The 20,734-nt window shown below is 38.2% G+C and overlaps 1 protein-coding gene across 5 annotated transcripts in view; it reads left to right on the top strand.

Moving 5' to 3' along the window:
* ADCY2 (adenylate cyclase 2) overlaps nucleotides 1–20,734 on the top strand; it is a 200,500-nt gene that overhangs the window by 87,817 nt on the left and 91,949 nt on the right. For all 5 annotated transcript variants that reach the window (XR_014942851.1, XR_014942852.1, XM_085537920.1 and 2 more), the window contains exon 4: nucleotides 4,873–5,022. Coding sequence is in view for 3 of the 5 variants with exons in the window: in XM_085537920.1 (XP_085394046.1) it covers nucleotides 4,873–5,022 (150 nt within the window). In the remaining 2 variants the exon portion in view is untranslated. The remainder of the gene's footprint in view (nucleotides 1–4,872; nucleotides 5,023–20,734) is intronic.

The raw sequence follows: 20,734 nt of genomic DNA, 5'->3' as shown, positions 1-20,734 counted from the left end.
TTTGCAGCTGGTCCTGTAAGGGCAGATACATGTATGACAATCTTTGGTCTTCTATTAAGTTGTGAAGGAGATGAATTTCATGAAGAAGACCAAAGCTGTTTAAAAGTCAGGCATGGGTCTCTCTGGGATAGCACTTAAGATTTTATTCTGCATGAAAGCAGAATAGCAGTTGTTTACAGATTCTGGTTTCAAAATGTTTAGTTTTACTGAAATATACATCAGAGTATGTTTGCGGATTTCTTTTTTTTACCCTCCAATCAGTCACATGTTCAAATGCATTCAAGCAGTTTTAGTCATAAAAAATAACATGAGCCATGAGGCACATGGAAACACAAAATAACTTTCCTCCTTGAGGCAGAAAGGGGAGTGCAGTGGCTGGCTTTCTCCTTCTGAGTGAAGAAAATGAGTTTCCTTCTGGAAAAAAATATTTTAATATTTTAAAAGTATGAGGTCATAAATCAGTCAATTATATTGATTGTGCATTACAGCAAAGTGTTCTCAAGGGACCATAACTCTGATTTTTTTATGTATTTTTGTTGTTGTTTGCTTGTTTTGATTTGGGAATTTACAGTTTATGATCTGTTCTCTTACACACTGTCATATACGTGCAGAACTGAACAAAATAAATCTAGTCATTCCACAAAGCAACCTGGAGCAATGAGAAACCTCAGTTCTATAATAACGATAAAAAGAAAAACACATCAAATAATAGAGATACTACAGAAAAAGAATATTCTGCTGATATCCAGAATACTCTGATTGCAACAGAGAAGCAAATTACACAAACAAGTTAGTGCCAAGTAGTCACAAGTTTGTAAATTTCTATCTTGTAAAAGGTCTTTGTGCCCATCAACGAAGGGGCCTTTTGCTTTGGTAGAAGTTGAAAAATATAAAGAATTTTGCTGGTGTCTGGAATAAAATGTAATTGTTCTCTTTTTCTCCCCAGTTTCAAGTAAATCTTAGCTTTTTGTTCTAATGAGCTGTTTCTTGCAAAACTGCAATTTGTTTTCCTCTGAAAACCTCCTGATAAAAGCACTTGAAGTTCTGGTTCATGCAGACAAAGGATCTTCAGTTCATTCATAGCATGTTTTTATTGTGGTTTTCATGAGCATTTGATGATTTATATGCCTCAGAATATTAAAATATGTCACTGTCATTAAGTAATTGAATTTAACTTCTCAGATCTTCCTGAGACAGAATATTGTGTGCAATAGATGGAGAACCTTCTGATACATATACTAAAATAATGGTATTTTCCACACACGTATTTGTGTGTGGTGGCTATGCAAGTTAAGAATTTACTCTGTGGCTAAACGTATCCTTTTTAAGCGCTGCTTTTCAGTTTCTTTTAACTGTAAAGGGTGTACTTTCTAGTTGGATTTTGCCTGAATCTAAAACCTTAAATAAACCAAGCAAGGAGACTTGTTTCCTAACTTGTTTTGTCACACCATCCATCACTTCTTTTGTCATGCAGTCCTTCAAAAGAAAGATTCAATGGGGAGAGAGACGATTTGTCTTTGCAGAGCCAGAGAAGTTGCACCTTGGCACTGATACAATAATTCTTTGTCTCCCATTAATTTCCATGCAGACATTGTAAATTATACCCTTTCTTGTCCATCCCTCAGCTTCCGTTTAAATCTTCACTCCTTACATAGCACAGTACTTCCTTGTATACCCGGGCATTTGTAGGCAGCTTTAATCAGTAGAAATAGGATATTGTACTATTACAGTGTAATAGTAATGCAGTAACAGACTGCATTTTGTAAACAACTCAGTTAACTTTACAACTCTCCTGAGGAATTAGTCATAGCTACTTTACTTTGTCTTTGTTTGCTTTTAAATATAATCTATTTTGTTAGTTAAGCACTAGACATTAGACTGTTTTATATTCACTGATACTGAAAAACATATCTGCTTGAATGTAAAAATACAATTCAGTACCCTGTTGCCTGTAGGCGTGTATTGTGTTTAGTAGATCAAAGAAGGGAGAGCTCAGGAATGGTAGATCAGGCATCCCTGAGTGACTAGAGGTGCAAGCTGGTTCTTGGATTATGTTAAGACACTTCTTGGTGATATCTTGTTAGTCTTTTCTTTGATTTTTTTAAATTCATATTTAAATCAACTTCTATCAACTTAAATCACTGTATTTAGAGATTAAGCAGCGAGTGCCACGGTGTATACAGTTAGTAGATATATTTAAAGAGATCCAGGTAGCTCAAGAGATGGACTTGCCTCTCTGCTGTATGTTCAGAGATGGTAGGACTGCTGTGTGACTCAGTATTTCCATCTAGAAAATGGAGTGGGAGCTTTCTATAGTTAATGGATATTACTGGGGGTTGTTTTTGTTTCTTGTTTTCCTTCATACAGTGAGTTTATTGTGAAGATGAACTAGGTTTATGGGTTAGAAGTCATCCAGTACTTTTTCTGCTGTTGTATTACAATCTTTTACTTAGCTCAGTCCTGCTTCTCCTTAACCATGTTGAGTAGACTCTTCAGATGCCTTTTTAATTCTTTTATAAAGGCTTTTGATGATTGTTTTATCTGCATAGTTGATCAGAGCTCTCTAGCAAAATGCAGAGTTTCTTACAAGGATGGTCACAGCACTTCTCTTTTTCAACATGGATCTGCTGGAAGAAAGGAGGGATATTCAGGAAGAGAAAAGAATTTTAGAGTTTTTGCTCAGAGAAATGACAAGGCTACTTTAAGTTAGAAATTCATTCTAAGTGCTTTGGTCCAGGGATGATTCAGAGCATGGAATCTTCTCAGAGCAGCTGCCTGACAGAAGAACAGGAGGAATATTTCATATGTTTACACACTATTTAGAGGACTTTACTGGGAAGCAGCAAGCTTAGTTAAGTTTTCATTGGTCCAAAAAACATTTGAACTTCTGTCTTCCAAGAGGATGCATGTAAGACTTTATAGCAAAGCTCAGATGGTGCTCATCTCCAGCTCGTATGTTGAAATGGGACTGCTGCTCAGAAGGGGAAAAAAAAATAAATGTAAGATTTAAGAGAAGGGAGGTACTCAGCAAGTATTTTTATTTTCCATTAAACCTTTTATAGCCACTTTATGTTTCACTCAATAACTTACTGGCAGAAAAAGAAATATATGCTCAAGCAATGCAGACAAAATATCTGTTGCTCTGAGCTAGAAACCATTTCATCCATTACTTGGAAGAGTTTTCTGTTTTAATGCCTTAGTGATACGCTTCTGAATGAATTCTGCCTAGCCACAAGAACTGAGGTTGCTCTCAACACGTTTTCTTTTACATATTCAGTCACACATTTACGTGTTACATCTCCACTGTGTATGGCAAGAGGCTTTGAACAGCCTAATTCAGGTACTGCAAGCATTCACAGAGTTTCATGTGGGCTGTATTACCCCATTGAGAATCTGAAAAGCCTGGTTAATTAGTTTCCTTGCTTGTCACTCACTTGTTTCCATCTATTTTCTCACTTCATCTGGTTCAGTTATAAAACTGTAATCTGTTTTTCTATGGCTGTGAAGATGATACTCATAATTTACTCCTCCATCTAGCTATTTCAATGTATTTTTTTAGTTTTAGTTGGTTATATTCCTGAAGTTTTGTATTGAATAGTCTTTTTGAATCTGGATGGTACATTTAAGTAAGTGCAATGCTGCATCTGGAGTATTCTGTCTCATTCTGATCCGCCCAGAATGAGAAAGAACTAGGCCTACTGGAAAGAGTCCAACGGAGAGAGAAAAATAGGGACTGAAGCAGCTCTCCTATGAGACGATGAGAGAGCTGGGGACTGTTGCCTGGAGTAGAGGTTTGCGTTTGTATCAATGGGTTTGAATGCCTGAAGGGGAGGTGCAAAGAAGACAGAGCCAGGCTCTTTTCAGTAGTACCCCACGATGGGACGTGAGGCAGTATGCACAAGCTGGAACACTGAAGGTTTTGCCTAAACATCAGGTAGCACTACTGTACCATGAGAGTGATGGAGCAATGACACAGGCTGCTCAGAGAGGCTGTGGCTGTGACTGCCAGTTTGCATTCACTGTCCTCCACTGTAATCTCTCATGTAAATTTTTGTTCACTAATCCACATCTGTTGAGAGTGCTGTGATATTACTGATAGCAAATGTAAAACAGTTTTGAGTTCAAATTTTCTTTTGTGCACTGTCATCTCTTTGTCATCCAATTCAAAAGAAAAGTTTCATTTAAACTACTTTTATCTCATTTTAAACAAAACTTATTTCTTGTATTCATGTGGTGTTGCGCACACTGAGCATCTGATGCTGTAAGTTCAAGTGTAAACTTAATAAATTTCATCTTGTGGTTGAGACGAATGCAGCAGCTATAAGTATTTTCTGGAAGAAAGATGTCATGTTTCTCTATGTACATCCTTAGCAAGGTTGATGTTTATAGCTAACATTTATAGTGGTTCAGGATGAGATAAAATACAGGCCAGGTTTTTGATGTTGTATTTTTACTCCTTAATCCTATAGCACTGCAAAAGACAATGTCTTGCCAAAAAAGGATGGTAGTCACTTGGCTAGTGGTGGTTTCTAGGAGCCATAGCTGTCACTTTACAGCATTGGATTCCATGTAATTGGTGTTCAGCAGTGGATGTAGAATGTGAACTGAATTTCTTTTTTGTTAAATGTATACCTCACAGAATAGGCAAACATTCATTATGTTCTTATTTCATACTGAATGAAAATGGTATAATTGCTTTTCCATTGAATTTGAAGGCTTTTCAAAAGGTGAACCCTTGCTAGGAATCAAACAAAAGCAAAATTCATAAGTACAGCAATCTTTCACTTCAGGTTAAGATTATATTCTGCTAATTTATTTGAGTAAGTTCCCTGACAGCTCTTTTATTTATTTATTTATTCATAACCTCTCTAGATATTGGCAAATGTAATCATTTTCATCTGTGGAAACTTGGCTGGAGCATACCACAAACACCTCATGGAGCTGGCACTGCAGCAGACATACCAAGACACGTGCAACTGCATCAAATCCCGGATCAAGTTAGAATTTGAGAAGCGGCAGCAGGTGAGGTCATACCTGTGTTTGATCTGTTTTGCTGTTATTGTGCTATTTCCTACTTACTGCTCTATGATCTGGCTTGCCAATGGAGGAATGCTTACTGAAAGTTACTTCATGAAATACACAAAATCTTTTGAACAGGGTTATGGGAAATTTTATAAAGGAATTATAAATACTTGTGTTGTCAAATACATGTTTTCTTCTATTTGTTTTATGGAAATATTTTGCTTAAGGATTGATGAAAATGTTACACAGATTCTGTTTTTATATGTCTTTTTCGTTAGTTTCGTTGGATGAGCAGTGTTACATATGTAGATGCTTTGGGAATCGTTAGTTCTTCGCGCCCAAGACCAGTATGGTAAAATCATTGCCAGAAGATATTACTGCACTGTTTTTGAGACTACAATACTGATGAATCATGTGATATAGTTCCAGGGGTCAGGTGTGTTAAAAGGAGCTAGGGGAATTGCATAATGAGACTATCTGTCATTTACTGTAGCAGCTGAATAAAAGGCTTCTCTGATTGCTTTATATAGTTCTTTGTCTTTTTGCAAGTTCTTTACTGTGCCTATCATCCTGACAGATAGGTGCTTCATTTAAGAAAATCTGAAATACAAATTAGTTCATCAAGTAGTAAAGAAGATGGGTATATTTTGCTTTCAGGGTCACCAGACCAGAACTTCCATCAACTGTTTAGGGTCAGAAAAGAGAGCCCTTACCAACAGACTGACCTTAACTGTCATGTCTGTCTCATAAATATCTGCAGCCATTTTAAATTACCTTTAAGATCCTTCATGAATATTTTGTAAGAAGAAAAAGTGAATTAATTGTCTATACTGTAACTTTAACAGATGTTACGTGTTCAGAGGACTAGCCTTATTCTGTTGTGCATTTGGGTCATATACTTGCTGAAGATACTTCAAGACATTAAAGGTAGTTCTTAGGAGAACACTTCACAGAAAATAAAGGCACTGATCAGATTCAAAATCTGTATAAGGTACCATTGTATGATAAGTAATGTAATCTTCGATCTTTGCCTCCATGCAATGTGTACAGTGAAACACTAAACTAAATAACTGATACTGTTCAACACACATTTTGCCGTTTGTTGAGCATATGGGTCAGAGTATCTCCAAATGAGTTCCAGTGAGACTGCTTGTAAGCAGAGTGCAGGGCAGCTAATGCCCTGTGTCTGGGAGTAGTACCAATTTGATGAGAAAATCTCTAGAAACATGAGGATGATGTGATTGCTTCTAGACTCATGGCAACTTAGTAGAGTAAGGTTAACGTTGTCCTCTATGCCCAGGCTCAGCTGTTGTAATCATACAGTACAAGTTACAGCAGGCATCAAAGTCTCTTGTTCAGGAGAGATCTATGCTCTTAGCTTCCTGAGCATAGTTGTAAAGATTTAGGCTTCCATTATTGATTGCATTTTCCTGTAAGTACAGGAAATGCATTGGTATACCTGTAGGAATCAGGATGGACTGTTACTGGGCGCACTGTCAATTGGTACTCTCAAAAGGGTAAGGATGGTGCTTGTAGAAGTCAGTATTGATGGAGCATAAGTGCTGGCTGGTGATTTGTTTGAATGTGTATTGCTTACTTGATGCTGCTAACTTGTATGAAGAGATGTCACTTTGGCTTCCTGGAACTTCTAAAGGTATTGTAAAAAATTGTTGAGAACCTGTCAACCAGAGAGAAGAAAAAAAAAAAATAAATCTGGAATTCTATGCTGGATGCTTCCTCTTTGTTTTTTCTAGGAGTTGTGTATCTCTTACATGTTAGAGCAAGATGGAAAGCAGAAGCAACTGTTATTCATTGACAAACATATCAAATTAATTAAGGTATCTACACACTTTTAAAGTAGTCTGTTGCAGGTCTGGATTTAGGCATTTTCATTGTTAATAGATAGGTCAGTGACTCATTAAACTGGAGCAAATGGAGTATTCAGTAAATATTAATGTATTATTATTGTGTTTTTTTTTAAGTCTGATGAACCACTAGATCATCTGATCTTCTTACATATTTTTTGTTAATCTTTATTCCCTCAACCCCATAATATGTATTTTAACCCTTGTCACTGAGCAAATCCTCGTTTGCTGCAGCCTGGGATGTTGCTGCTTTGATGTCATAGCTGCACTTTCCATCTCATTACAAAATCGTTGCCATTATACTTACAAATGCCATGTACTTAAGTGCTTAAATAAATGAGGATTCATTTGAGGAGGAGTCTCTTCTCCAGGGTGATGTAAATTTTAGTCTAGAAGTGGTTGTACTTTAGTCTGTGTTTTTAATATTGTTTTTACTTGTTTAATATTGTTTTTCCTATGAGATAAGAAAGATCATCCCCATTGTTGGTATTTGGGTAGCAAGTCAATGATATTGCTGATTGTCTTTAGAGAATTGTCAGGTACCCTGAAATAGTAGGAGCAGGTGCATGTTAAAAAAACATTGAGCTTGATCACAGCCTTTACTGACCCATGGAATGTTGTATGACAGCCATTAATTTGACATCATTTTCACATGGACACACAATATTAATTTACTTCAGCGAGAAGCGCCACAGGCTGCTTTCACACAAGTGTGGATTGTAGGGTTCTAAATACTTAAGGCTCTAGATCAAAGTTGAACTCCCTAACATCATATGTTTTGTAATTGTTTTCAAAAGACAATTTATTCCAAATTACTCCATGAATGTCTGCTTGTTTTGTTTGAGAATAGGACCATACAGATATAGTCTGTAGATGTTGTTTTTCAATTTTGTTTCCTTTGACTTTGAATAAACTTTGTGTGAAGGCCATTTTGATTGTATCAATAGGTATGTACATCAGGATACTACTTGACAGTTACACCAAAGAACTCAAGAGAAACACAGAGTTCAGTGTTACCAAGGGAGACAAATGCAACAAATGCACAGTGGTATCTGGTGAAAAAGGAGCATGCATATATATCTGAATATATATATATTCAGATACAAGTTAGAAATATTGTACCCATACTGCTCTGTATTTCTGTTGGGGCACAGCTGCACCCTAATGGATGGGAAGCTATTGGTGATAACATCTCGCTACAGGGCGGAGGCCTCACCAGGGAGGGCTTCATCCTACAGTACAATCTGGGTGCACTCAGTGCTGGTAGCCAGTGCTGAACAAGAGTCCAGAATATCAGGCAAGTTTGTGATGATGAGGCACATCTGAGTCCAAGCAAGCTGAATCACAGATCAGGGTTAGGTCCAATAGTAGCTAGGCAGGTCTAAAGTGAAACTGGAAAGCCATCCAAGGATCCTCAGCTGTTTCCTACACCGTAGCTCAGGCTGAATAACCGTGGGTGAGCTAAAATGGGTCTCCTGGGCCTGTGGATGTGAGGCAGTGGCTGGAGGCCCAAGTTACGCTAGTCAGGGCTGATAATCAGTACCCTTAGGGCCTTTCTGATTTCATGTGATTTATTGCATAGGTGTATTTCTTAGGCTTGGGTTGGGTTTGCCCTCTATAGCACTTGTTTTCCTATGTTTGTATATGTTTAAATGTTTGTGTATTGTGAGCCATGCCTTTTTATGAACTGAGTTTTTTGTAGGTTTTTCTATGGGTTTTAGTTTTGCTGTTGATGTAAGATTTGTTTAACTCCTGTGGCAAATAACATTATTTTGAATGCCTACTTTGGTGCTTCTCATACAGCTTTTCTATCTTTTCAGTGTATAAAAAAGAAAATTGTTAAACTATTCTGACCTCTGTAGATTTAGAACCTTATTTTGAGATATATATTTAAAATAGCCTCTCGTGACATTGTTTGTCTCACTGATACATCCTGGCTGACAGTTTGTAGGGGTAATGACTCACTATCACTGAGTGCAAGATGTTAACTCTGACAAGTAGTTAACATAATTGCTCTTTTCTCTACCTTCTAGTGCTTTGCATTATGAGACATAGACTAAGAAATACTTACGACAGCAGAGATATGTTTGTGTAAGGTGTTGGTGTTCAGTGTGTTCCCTAAAATGCTGTCTTCTCAGAGAAGGCAGCATAATGATGGTTTTAGAAACAACACTCAAGTAGCAGATGAAAATGAATGAGATTTTAAAACACTGAATGGCATTTTAATTTTTTCACTGAAACATGGTGAAGCAATACCATTCATTACCAGCAATACTGCAGTACTTCAAAACTGTTTTAAAATGAATCTAAATGAGAGAAATCTTATATGTTTCTGAGACCTGAGGCTGTTAGTATAGAAGTATTTTAAATACATTATTTGGAGCTGATATATATATATATATATATCCATATAAAGCGTGGATTACTGAACGTTCAATTAATGCTTTTTAAAATGTAAGCCATTAATATTGTTTATGAACACAGAATAGGTCTTCTGAGGGCTTCCTTGTTTTCTTTTTTTTTTTTTTTTTTGTTGTTGTTGTTGTTTTGGTTTTCCCCTCTTTGTGCATTTTCAAGGTTAGTAAGCAGGAAAAATGAGTTTTGTTCTTTTAAATTTTAGAATGCATTTTCTACTCCAGGCCTGTTTGTACACATACACACAGGTGAGGTGCTAGTCCTTTTTCTTAATCTACATGTCATTACCAGAATTAAAGGCTGTTGTAAGGAAGTGCTAGTTCCTGTGAGGCAAGCCATGTGAAAGTTGGCTACAGTATACAGAATTAGTGGAGAGGCTACAAAATTAATTAGGGAGCTGGAGACTATGGCAGATGATGAGAACTTCAGAGGAGCTGGGAGTACTTGTCTATAGAAGAAAAAGGCTTGATGAGGACCTAGCAGCAGCCTTCTGCCTGAAGTAGTTTATGGAGAAGATGTGCTCATTTTGTTGTCAGGGGTTTGGAGTGAAGAATTTCCCCCTCAGAAGAAAGGTTAAGAATGGGGAAAGATTGGCCAGGGAGGTGGTGGATCTGGGTGCTGGGAGATCTTCAGGATTCAGCTGGACCAGTTGTTATGGCAACTCTCAGTGTGGGCTAAAGGGATCATATTGTAAATACAGAGCTGTTCTAAGTAATGTCTTAATCTAACAGAAATAAAACAAACTATTAATTGTATTTCAGTTACAGTAATAGTAACAGTTACAGTCTATGTTAATTAACACAGTCTAATTAATGGAGAAAAGCGTAAACAGTTTAAGACTGTTACACAGAAAACCTACTGGCATCTCTTCTTTCTCTGATACTGCCCTCAGCTTTATCATAGAATCAGAATACTTAGAATTGGAAGGGACCTCTGAAAGCCATCTAGTCCAACTGCCCCACAATGAACAGGGACATGCGCAGCTATGTCAGGTTGCCCAGGGCCTGATCCAGCCTCACCTCGAGAGTCTCCAGGGATGGGGCATCAATCACATCTCGGCAACCTGTGCCAGCACCTCACTGCCCTTACTGTAAAAGATTTTTTTCCTTACATCTAACATAAATCTGCCCTGTTTGAGCTTGAAACCATTTCCCCTTATTCTGTCACCACAGGCCCTGTGAAAGACTCTGTCCCCTTCTTTCCTGTAGCTCCTCTTTAGACACTAAAAGGCCGCTATCGGGACACCTTGCAGCCTTTTATTCTCCATACTGAACAGCCCAGCTCTCTCAGCCTGTCCTCATAAGAGAGATGTTCCATCCCTTGGATCATTTGTGACCCTCTTCTGGATGTGCTTTAGTCCCTCTAGTTCTGAGGACTCCAGGTATGGATGCAGAACACAGCAATACAGTGTTGCCATTGCTAGTGTCAGGCCACATACCTTGTTCTAAGTTTGGATCAGTAGGACCGATTTATTTGCTATTTGCCCATAAACAAGATTTCAAGCACCACACTTCATATTTCCCTCAGGGTCCTGAAGTGAGTGATACCATGTGTTACTGGAGCAGAAAGCAAGGGTGCCAAAACATGTCCATGTTTCAAGTCCTTCATCAGGATGAAATCAGTACTGGTTGCTTGGATCCCCTTCCCACTGAATTTTTTGTTGCAATTATGGATTTGCTTTTTTCCTCAGTTTCTTTAGTCCAGCATGCTGTCGCCTCTTCCTCATGTCCCAGACCTGGAGCTGCAGCTGCCCTCCCCACCATGTTCTCAGTGGGGGTGTCTATCTGTCCTGCATGGACTCTTGACAAAACTAATGAGAATTTATAAAACTTATTGGCAGTGAGATGTCCTTCTTTCTCCGTCTTAGTTCCCCTTCTGAGCTGTTCAGTAGCCCTTTAGTACTGTTATTTCTATTTATGACCCTATAACATATTTAATGGAATTTATGAAGGTAATTATGGTTTAGTGTGATGTGTGAAAGATTCTGCATTAGCACTGTATGACAAAATAGGAAGCTTTATTTAGCAGAAGTAGGAATAAGGATAATAATATAATAGTTTCCATTGTGTGCTTCTATATTCTGTAACTTTAATATGATGCAGAAGAGAATTTAAAATTATTTAATCCAAAAATAATTGCATCACATACACCTTTGCTTCATTAGGTTTGTCAGAAAAATGAGCAAGTGCATAGCAGCACCACAGTCTAATTATTTTGAAATGGCAATTATTCCTTTACTTATATTTTACTGCTGTTAGGAGTTCGAAGATAGTTATTTCGGAACTTAGATGTCAACATTTCAGCAGCTGGAGAAATACACAGGTTGCAGTATTTTTGCTCAAACTCTTTGTTTAGTCTAATGGGTTTAGCTTTTAGTGCTGAGGTTGGGATGTGATATTCTGATACCTCTTCTAGCACGATTTCTACACCTGTGTGATTCCTAACAGGAAAACTATTTGCAATAGTTTTTCCTGTGGTTTTTATTTTTATTTATTTATTTATTTATTTTTATTTTATAAGCAGTTTGAAGAATTTGGTCTGTGCTGGATAAATTCTGGTAATAAGATGCATTCAGAATGGTACTCCTGTTTAGTTCCAGTTCACCACCACTTCACTGCTTACTTACTAGAGGTATGTTTACAAAGCCCAGTGAAAACGAGACTAGACAATCTATTTTTCAGTTCTTTGCAGCAAAGTCTTGTGCTCTCTAAATGTATTCTGGGGGACTGGTTTGCTATAAAAGTGGTGACTACAGTAGAACGATGTTCTTTCCAATTTCCACAACATTGATTTCTGAGTCTATGGGGCCAGATGGCATGCATCCCAGGGTCCTGAAGGAGCTGGCTGAGGTGGTTGCTGAGCCGCTCTCCATCATATTTGAGAAGTCGTGGCTGTCAGGTGAGGTCCCGGATGATTGGAGGAAGGGTCACGTCACTCCCATTTACAAGAAGGGGAGCAGGGACGACCCGGGTAACTACAGGCCGGTGAGTCTCACCTCTGTGCCTGGGAAGATTATGGAACAGATCCTCCTGGACAACATGCTTGATCGCATAAAGAACAAGCATGTGATCCGAGACAGCCAGCATGGCTTCACCAGGGGAAGGTCATGCTTAACTAATCTTGTGGCCTTCTATGATGGAGTGACGGCGTTGGTGGATGAAGGGAAGGCGACCGATGTCATTTACCTGGACCTGAGCAAGGCCTTTGACATGGTCCCCCATCACATCCTCATCTCCAAATTGGAGGGAGGTGGATTTGATGGGTGGACAACTAGATGGATAAGCAATTGGTTGAAAGGCCGCAGACAGAGGGTGGTGGTCAATGGCTCTATGTCCAGGTGGAGGCCGGTAACGAGCGGTGTCCCTCAAGAGTCTGTCTTGGGACCAGTGCTCTTTAACATCTTTATTAATGACATCGATGAGGGAATGGAGTGCACCCTCAGCAAGTTTGCTGATGACACCAAGCTGAGTGGTGCAGTCGATACGGTGGAGGGAACAGATGCCATTCAGAGGGACCTTGACAGGCTGGAAAGCTGGGCTCGGGTGAACCTAATGAGGTTCAACACGGCAAAGTGCAAGGTTTTGCACTTGGGCCGGAAGAACCCCAGGCACCTGTACAGGCTGGGAGGAGTGGTCCTTGAGAGCAGCTCGGCTGAAAAAGACCTAGGGGTCCTGATAGACGAGAAACTTAACATGAGCCAGCAGTGCGCTCTGGCAGCCCGGAAAGCAAATGGGATCCTGGGCTCCATCAGGAGAGGGGTGGTCAGCAGGGATAGGGAGGTGATCGTCCCTCTCTACTCTGCTCTTGTGAGGCCCCCTCTGGAGTACTGTGTCCAGGTGTGGAGCCCTCAGTACAAAAAAGATATGGAGATTTTGGAAAGGGTCCAGAGGAGGGCCACGAAGATGATCAGGGGGCTGGAGCACCTCCCCTATGAGGACAGGCTGAGGGAGTTGGGTTTGTTCAGCCTGGAGAAGAGAAGGTTGCGGGGTGACCTCATTGCAGCCTTTCAGTACCTGAAGGGAACTTACTCCCAGGAGGGGAGTAAACTCTTCGAAAGGGCTGATAATAGCAGGACTAGGGGAAATGGTTTTAAGTTGAAGGAGGGAAGATTTAGGTTGGATGTTAGGGGAAAGTTCTTTACTAGAAGGGTGGTTAGGTCTTGGAACAGGCTGCCCAGTGAGGTTGTGGATGCCCCGTCCTTGGAGGTGTTCAAGACCAGGTTGGACAGGGCCCTGGGCAACCTGATCTAGTAAATGTGTATGTTTGGTGGCCCTGCTAGGCAGGGGGGTTGGAACTACATGATCCTTGAGGTCCCTTCCAACCCGGGTAATTCTGTGATTCTGTAATTGGTAATCATAGCTTGAACCTCTGATTAATCAGCTGAGGCAAGTATCGAGTCAGCTGTGGGAGCACAGGTGAGAGTAATTTAGCTGTGCTCCTGGAAGGGGTGGAGCTTGACTCCACCTCCTCTAGACCTCATTTAAGGGCTGACCACCACTAAGGCAGCATCTGTTTGAGATCGCTCCTTGTTGGAGATTGCCCTAGTGTTTCCCAGCAGACTGAAGGCTTCTATACAAGTGAGTTTTTCCTGTAGATAACCTTTTGGATATTTATTACCACCACTCTTGTACCATTACCATATTTACATTATTGTCACTGTACACTGAGTATCACTGGTTGGTAAAAAAGAGGTGCGTTTAAATGCATGTAAAGAAATCATAGAGTGTAATTAGGATTCTCCCAGTAGTGGTAGTAGAACAACTGAGACTTTAACCATCATTCATTGCGACTGTGAATAGCTGCTGGATTACCCTGAAGAACTTTTCTACTTCTTAAAGTGATCTAACTCTATTAATAGCATCGTTACATGCACTGTAAATATATTCATAACATTTACTCTGCTTTAATAGTGACTATAATGTTCATTCACTTCAGTTGTAGTGGAGACACCTCAATGCAGTTGTTTCATTATGATTTCTGTTATTTAACTAGGAATATGGAAAGGGAGAAGTGCTGAAGATTAGTGTGTGCTGCATTTGCTAACAAGAAGTATGTCAATGTAATGTTACTAAGCAAGTGTTTGTCATTTGTAACAAAAAAAAGGTACTGTGAGGCTCCCAGAATGCATGAAAGTGGTTGCATTTGTTTTGCATTGTTATTTCCCATACATGTTTTTTGTTTTTCTTCTCATATCTGCTGCATTATAATTCTTGTGCCCGCCTCTTTACTGCTGCAAACATTTCAATAAATTCATCAAGAAACTTCCAGTTTGTGAGCAACAATAGCCTTCCTCCCACCCCACCCCCCCTTGCTCATGTGATTTGTTGGTATAATTCATGCTTTTATGTAATGCATGATGCACTGCTGCGTATCTTAGAAGGGTCCTGAGGCAGTAGACTACCCAACGTATCAGCTACTGGCAAAAAGATAAATCTTAACAGCACAGGATGACAAATAAGACACTCCAGGTGTTTTTTATCTAATTTAGTTACTGCGCTTTAGTTTTGTGTTGTGACCAGGATTTGTAGATTTAACAACAAACAAAAAAACCAAACAACCCATAACAAAACAGTAGCAGAGGTAGTTGTAGAAGGTTTGCAGCTACATACGTGCTTGATGACTAGGCAGTCAGTTCTTTGCTTAGGAGCATCATTTGCTTAGAAGCATCATCTCTTTTGAGCTGGAGAGTGGTGGGTGGTTGATTCTTCCTCTGCCTGAATCTTTTCAGTTTTCAGAATAACTCCAGATGTCCATTGCTTGTGGGATATTTCCTACTCAGTATTTTTTCCAAGGGTCAGAGGAATGACCTAGATTTTTAGGGAAATATTATTATAAAAGACTACTTTTCTTGCACTATTTTCAGATTTTTGTTCTGCTAAATGATTTGTAGGTCCTATGAGAGACCCCCTTGAATAGGAATAAGGCTTACAGTGCTTTCAAGTATTACAAACTCTGCCATTCACCAAAGGGAATGTATGTTTCATTGTTAAGATGGAGAGGTATCGCCCCTGGCTGTCTAGTTTTCTATATGTAGTTATAGAACTACACAAAGACACTCATGATGTTCATTTTGAAATGAATGGCTTAGCAAATATCTTACTCAAGTGTCTCCTGCACTGCTCAACAGAGACACTGCATTACTGCTTGTCATGTTTGTTCTTAACTCAGAACTTCATGGTCATTTACTGTTTTGCTGGAAAATAGATGAGATTTCAGCTGCTTCTCCATGTGTTGATTGCAGTAATTTATAACATGTAACATTTTCAGAAAAATCAGTGAGTCATACTTCTTTGCTTTGTCTTAAAGAGAAATGTGTAGTTTAAACAGGTACTAATTGCCATGCTTTCATAGATACCCTGATAATTCTGATTAAGAATACAGCTGGCAGGCAAACACTAACTTTGTTGTGCCACCTCTGGTTTTGTCAGCCTTGTGAGAAGTAAAATTAATAGCTAAAATGTTCTTCAAGAACATCTTCTGACAGCAAGATCAAAGTTTTCAATTGTTAATTCTTCTCATCATTAATTGTCTAATTTTTTAAATTGTCATTTTATATTTCTATCTACAGTATTTAAGTCCAGCTGGATTCCTTTCTCTTTACCTTCCTTGATACATCATTTTTAGCTCTCTACATTAAAACATTCTTCTCGAAAAGTAGGGTTTACAGGATATTGTGCATAGAGTAACTGTAATGATTTTGGTTACCTGAAGGCCTCATCTAGTCTTTTTTTTTTTATTTTTTTTTAACCTAACATACATCTCAGTCATGTTATAGGCATCCTCATAATTGTGTAAGTGGCTTGAATATTATAGTGTTTGTGAAGAGCATCTTGGTCCTTGCAGTTTCTGTGGGTGGCAGTTTGCTTTTTTTGGCTTGAATTGTTAGCTTTTCCGTAGTTCCTAAAGAAATTGCTCTGCATTTTATTCCAGAAATGTCTTCAAGAATTAAGAATGTAAGTTCACTGTCTAGCCAGGTAAACTTCATTTACGCTTATGTCAAGTCTGTACTTGCAAAAAAGACAGATTTAACTCCTCCCATCTTTCTGCAAGATATTTTCTAAGCAGATTCATTTGGGATTTTTCACTGCACAAAAATCTGATTTGTGTGAGATCTAAATTTGATTTTGGTTAGTGTAATAAGAAAATCATTATAGCAGTAGCTTCTTGTTTCCTGCTCAACCTCTTCATGAAACTGTTTTTGTTATGATTCTGGCACAAGTGTAGAAAAGGTGAAGATTGGTGTGACTGTGTAACCAGCCCCATCTATACCAGATTTTACAGGACAGAATTAAAACCTGACCACAACTAAAGTTTTACCTGATGTCTCTTATTTCCTACACATTCATCCTCAGTGCAAAGTAAGTGTGGAAATGTCTGTGGGTTTTGTTTTTTTACATGCTGTGTGATTTCTAAAATATTTCTTCATTTTTTCTTTACAAAAAAAAAAAAAAAAAAAAACCAACAAAAAACCTTTCCTATCCATCAGAGAGCTCATTAGTTCTAGCAGTTTGTACTCAGACACTGAGGTTATAACAGCATTTACCTTAGGTCACCAGGATTCTCTTCAAGCAGCCCTTTGATATTTGATGCATGGCTTAGGCTCCTGTGTGTAATGTGCATGTGGATGCTTACTCAAATGAGAATGAACAGTGAGAAGTTCCCTGTAAGATGTTAGTGACCTGTGTGCTTGTCTGATTCTCAGAACTACGTTTTGTATTGTCATATTTTATCTCTTTCTTTCAAATAAAGAATCATTCAGGTAGAGAGGAATGCACTCTATTTGTATGGTGAGGGAGGGCAAATCATACAGGCATGCCAAAACTCTTACTGATTGGACTGAAAGGTTTCTGTCAAACCTCAGGTGCGCTTTGGTTTATGTGTACCTACAGCATGGTTCTGTACAGCAGTGCTCAGAGAATAAGGATATGGAGGCAAGTGATTGCCTGAGAGTAGCATGGAATTTATTCTTCCAGCTGATCAAATGGCTTTATGGAACACAGTGTGAGATATCCTGTGATATTTCAGACATGCTACTCAAAATACTCAATGTAAATGTTTTTCTTAGGAAATTGTATTTTGAAATCTGCCAATTGAATGGATTGGAATGCATTCAATCTGTGCTGCTGTGCTAAATTTTAAACTACAACATTAAATATCAATGCTATGTGTGTTTGTATAAATCTAAATTATAATGTGAACAATTGTCATTACCATCAAGTGTTTTTGTTTGTTGTTGTTCTTTTTTCCTTTTTAAGTCTGGTTAGTAGCAGATGCCGTTCTGAAGGAGCCAAACTGAAAAATTAGAGCTGCTCAAGCTTTTAAGGTGACCGTGTTTGAGAAGCAGCTTTGTGTATGATCTTAACCAAAAGTCAGTTTTACATTGTGATTAAAATATTGCTTAACTTTTTAAAAATGCTGTAGCGGGGAAAGTTAACGCCCTCCTGAACTTTCCTTGCAAGGATTTCCTTATTTTGTGGAAATCTGACTTTCCTTCTAAAGCCTTACCAAACCCACTAATGAATTCTTTCTGGCCTTGTCCAACTTCAGTGTGTTTTCTGATGATAGAAATTAAAAATCCTAAAGCAAGAGTGAAAAGTGAGAGGAAAAAGCAAAAATGCATAGATCTAATCCTTTACCACTTTTACATTCACTTCTAATGTACAAACCTATTTGTGAACTTAATTTGCTCCCTTTAAAATGATAGATTTGTGTATAATGAAAAATACTCAACCAATTTTCCTGAACAGAAGCAGACTTAAGTCTGTTTTCAAAATATCATTTAGTAGAAGGTTTTGATACAGCCTCAGAATGCTTTTGAAAATGCGGGAAAATAAGTTTCAAATGTGAAGAGGTTGTTAAATGCTTCTCCTTGGGTGGCTGGAGCAAGTACACTTGAATCATTCCACAGGTATCTGTCTAACATTCTTCAAAATGTGGAGCTTCTACATCTTCCATAGACATTCTGTTGCAATTAGTTATTGTCTTTGGAGAGTATTTTCCAAGTCATCCAATTTAAATATTCTGTAATGCATTTTAGGACTGCTAGTACATTTCAGAGAGGATGTGAATAGGCTTTCTTTGTTATTACAGCATTCTGTGCACTTGAAAATTATTGCCCCTTTTCCTGCCAGTTACTCCTCTGATGGAACAAGGATTGTTTTTCTCTAATATGCCCATGTTTTCTAGATGTGATATTCTTTATTTTCATGCTTCTACCAGTTGATCCAGAAGGTTTTCTGTAAAGTTTAAATGCTTTGGCAACATTATGTTACATGTTAAGTTCAATTTGACGTTTCAGAAGACCTTGAAATATGATGTGCTATTACCCTTTCACCTTTGCAATTCTGTAAGTTGGTTTGAAAATCTAATTCTTGCAGGTCAGGTAGAATAAAGCAATTAATTCCATTCTGCTCTTTACCAGTTCTAGATTGGAACTGACTTCCCTATCTAACTCATCTGTCACTATTCCATTCTACAAAGAATTTTTCATACTCTCAGAATGTAATTTTATGAGCACATAACAAAAATGAAGATCTTCATTCAGAGACAGGTTCTTTCTTCTCACTTGTTGCAGCTAAACTCTAATATGACTACTGTATTTTAACTCTTTTTTACTATGGAAGTGAGAAAATCACCTGTGGCACATCATTTGAAACGTATACTATCATTTAAAATACTTTCATCTTTTAAATATTTTTAATTCTGGTTAGCTGTCTGTGTAGGACATTAGTCTGATCCAAGACAAGATGGCTGCAATGCTTATGTCCCTGAGCTGATTACTGTGGAGCCAGCTGTATCCCTGAAATCTTGTACCCTGAAATTACAAGGAAGTATGTTGTCTCAGCAATTTATAATCGTTTATGCCACCCTTGATCCTAGATAAGGCTTCAGTTGCAGCTATCTTCTTTCTCTTCTGTGCAGGAGTCTTCTCCTACCAGCCATGTATTCATGGCTGCAGCATATTTTACTGCTGCATGTTGCCTTTCTCTCATACTGATATTTATACCCATTGCTTTGGATTTCCTTTTTCTCTTATGAAGTAAAGAAATCTGGTAGAGCCAAGAATTGCAGCTGACTTTTCCCAGATTCATCACTTTGAATACTCAAAGCTGTTCTCTAAATAACTATATCACGAATCTTTCCTTTTCCTCTGTCACTGACATTTGAGGCATCCGTAGTCTTTGTCAGATATTCTTGTTAAACGGCCCTCAATGCATTCTATACTGTAAAATATCATTCAGTTTCTTTCTTTCATGTCTCTACCAATAAATTGGATTTTTCTTTCAAGCCTCTTTTACTCTATGGAAAGCAGACCATCTCCTGTACTTATCAAGTATTTCTTTCGCTTACCATTTTCTAAATAGCCATTAATATCTTGCCCTTTAGTAAAAACCTCAAAACCGAAAAACAGCCTGCCTGCTACTAACTTCCAGATAGTGCAAAGTAGGATAAACTCTTTCTGAAAACACTAAAATATGAACACTAAAATCAAGTCCTAGCTATTCTCATGGATGTGGGAGTATTTTTCACTATGACAAACGCAACACTGGAAGGAGACTTCAGCTACAATCACATGGGCTGGGGAAAAGTCACTGTGGAGCATGGTCTATTATGTGTTACAGAATGTCCTGAATAGGAATACAGGCATAAGGCCTTACAAAGGTCAAATTTTTAAATTAAGTTACTTGTTAGTTTTTGACTAATCTGGGTAGAGCCATCTCTTGAGGACTTAAATCTATAGATGTCTGCTTAGTCCTGAGCATTGTATGTGAGCATCACTGGAGGGTCAAAAGAAGTAAAGAACAGGAAAAAAGATCCCTAACTGCAGCATTAATGTTAACCTCAAAAAAAAAAAAAAAAAAAAGGAAAAAAAAAAAGACTATGCTAAAATAAGGGAAATTAATAGAACAGTATTTTGGAGACAGCTTGAAAACTGAAAAGGTAGAAAGATGATATAAAGATTATTTAAATCACTGTGAGAATCTCAAAGTACAAGAATTATATTTATTTAAAGGATTCTAAATATCCCTTAAAATAAGAATTGATTTGGGAGGGGGGAGGGGTGGTGGGCAGGGAGAAAAATAAGAGATTGCTAGGAATAAAAAATACAAGTACAGGTTTTCTGAGATAAAAGAAATTACATCTAGCCCAATATTTTCTTGCTTGGTAGTAGTTTATGCTTGTGAAGTGGAAAATAAATACACTCATGCATGAGATGACACTTCTCTAACAATCTGTCTCAGTACAAGAAAATCTGCGTTTCAGTTACTTAATGAACCAGAATGGATGTTGTTGCATTTAAAAGTGCTTGATTAAATTTTCCACCTATAAGTTTGTCTACTCTTTTTTTGAGGCAGTGTAAATTTCTGTTGTTTTGAAGTCCTGTGGCATACTGTTTCGGCTCAGTGGCATATGGTATGAAAAATCATTTC

The sequence above is a fragment of the Coturnix japonica genome, chromosome 2, assembly GCF_054131305.1.
Source record: "Coturnix japonica strain WE chromosome 2, WE-NBRP24, whole genome shotgun sequence".
In the NCBI taxonomy this organism is placed as follows: Eukaryota; Metazoa; Chordata; class Aves; order Galliformes; family Phasianidae; genus Coturnix; species Coturnix japonica.
The sequence above is the reverse complement of the archived record's forward strand: the minus strand, read 5'-3'. Positions and strand labels throughout refer to the sequence as shown.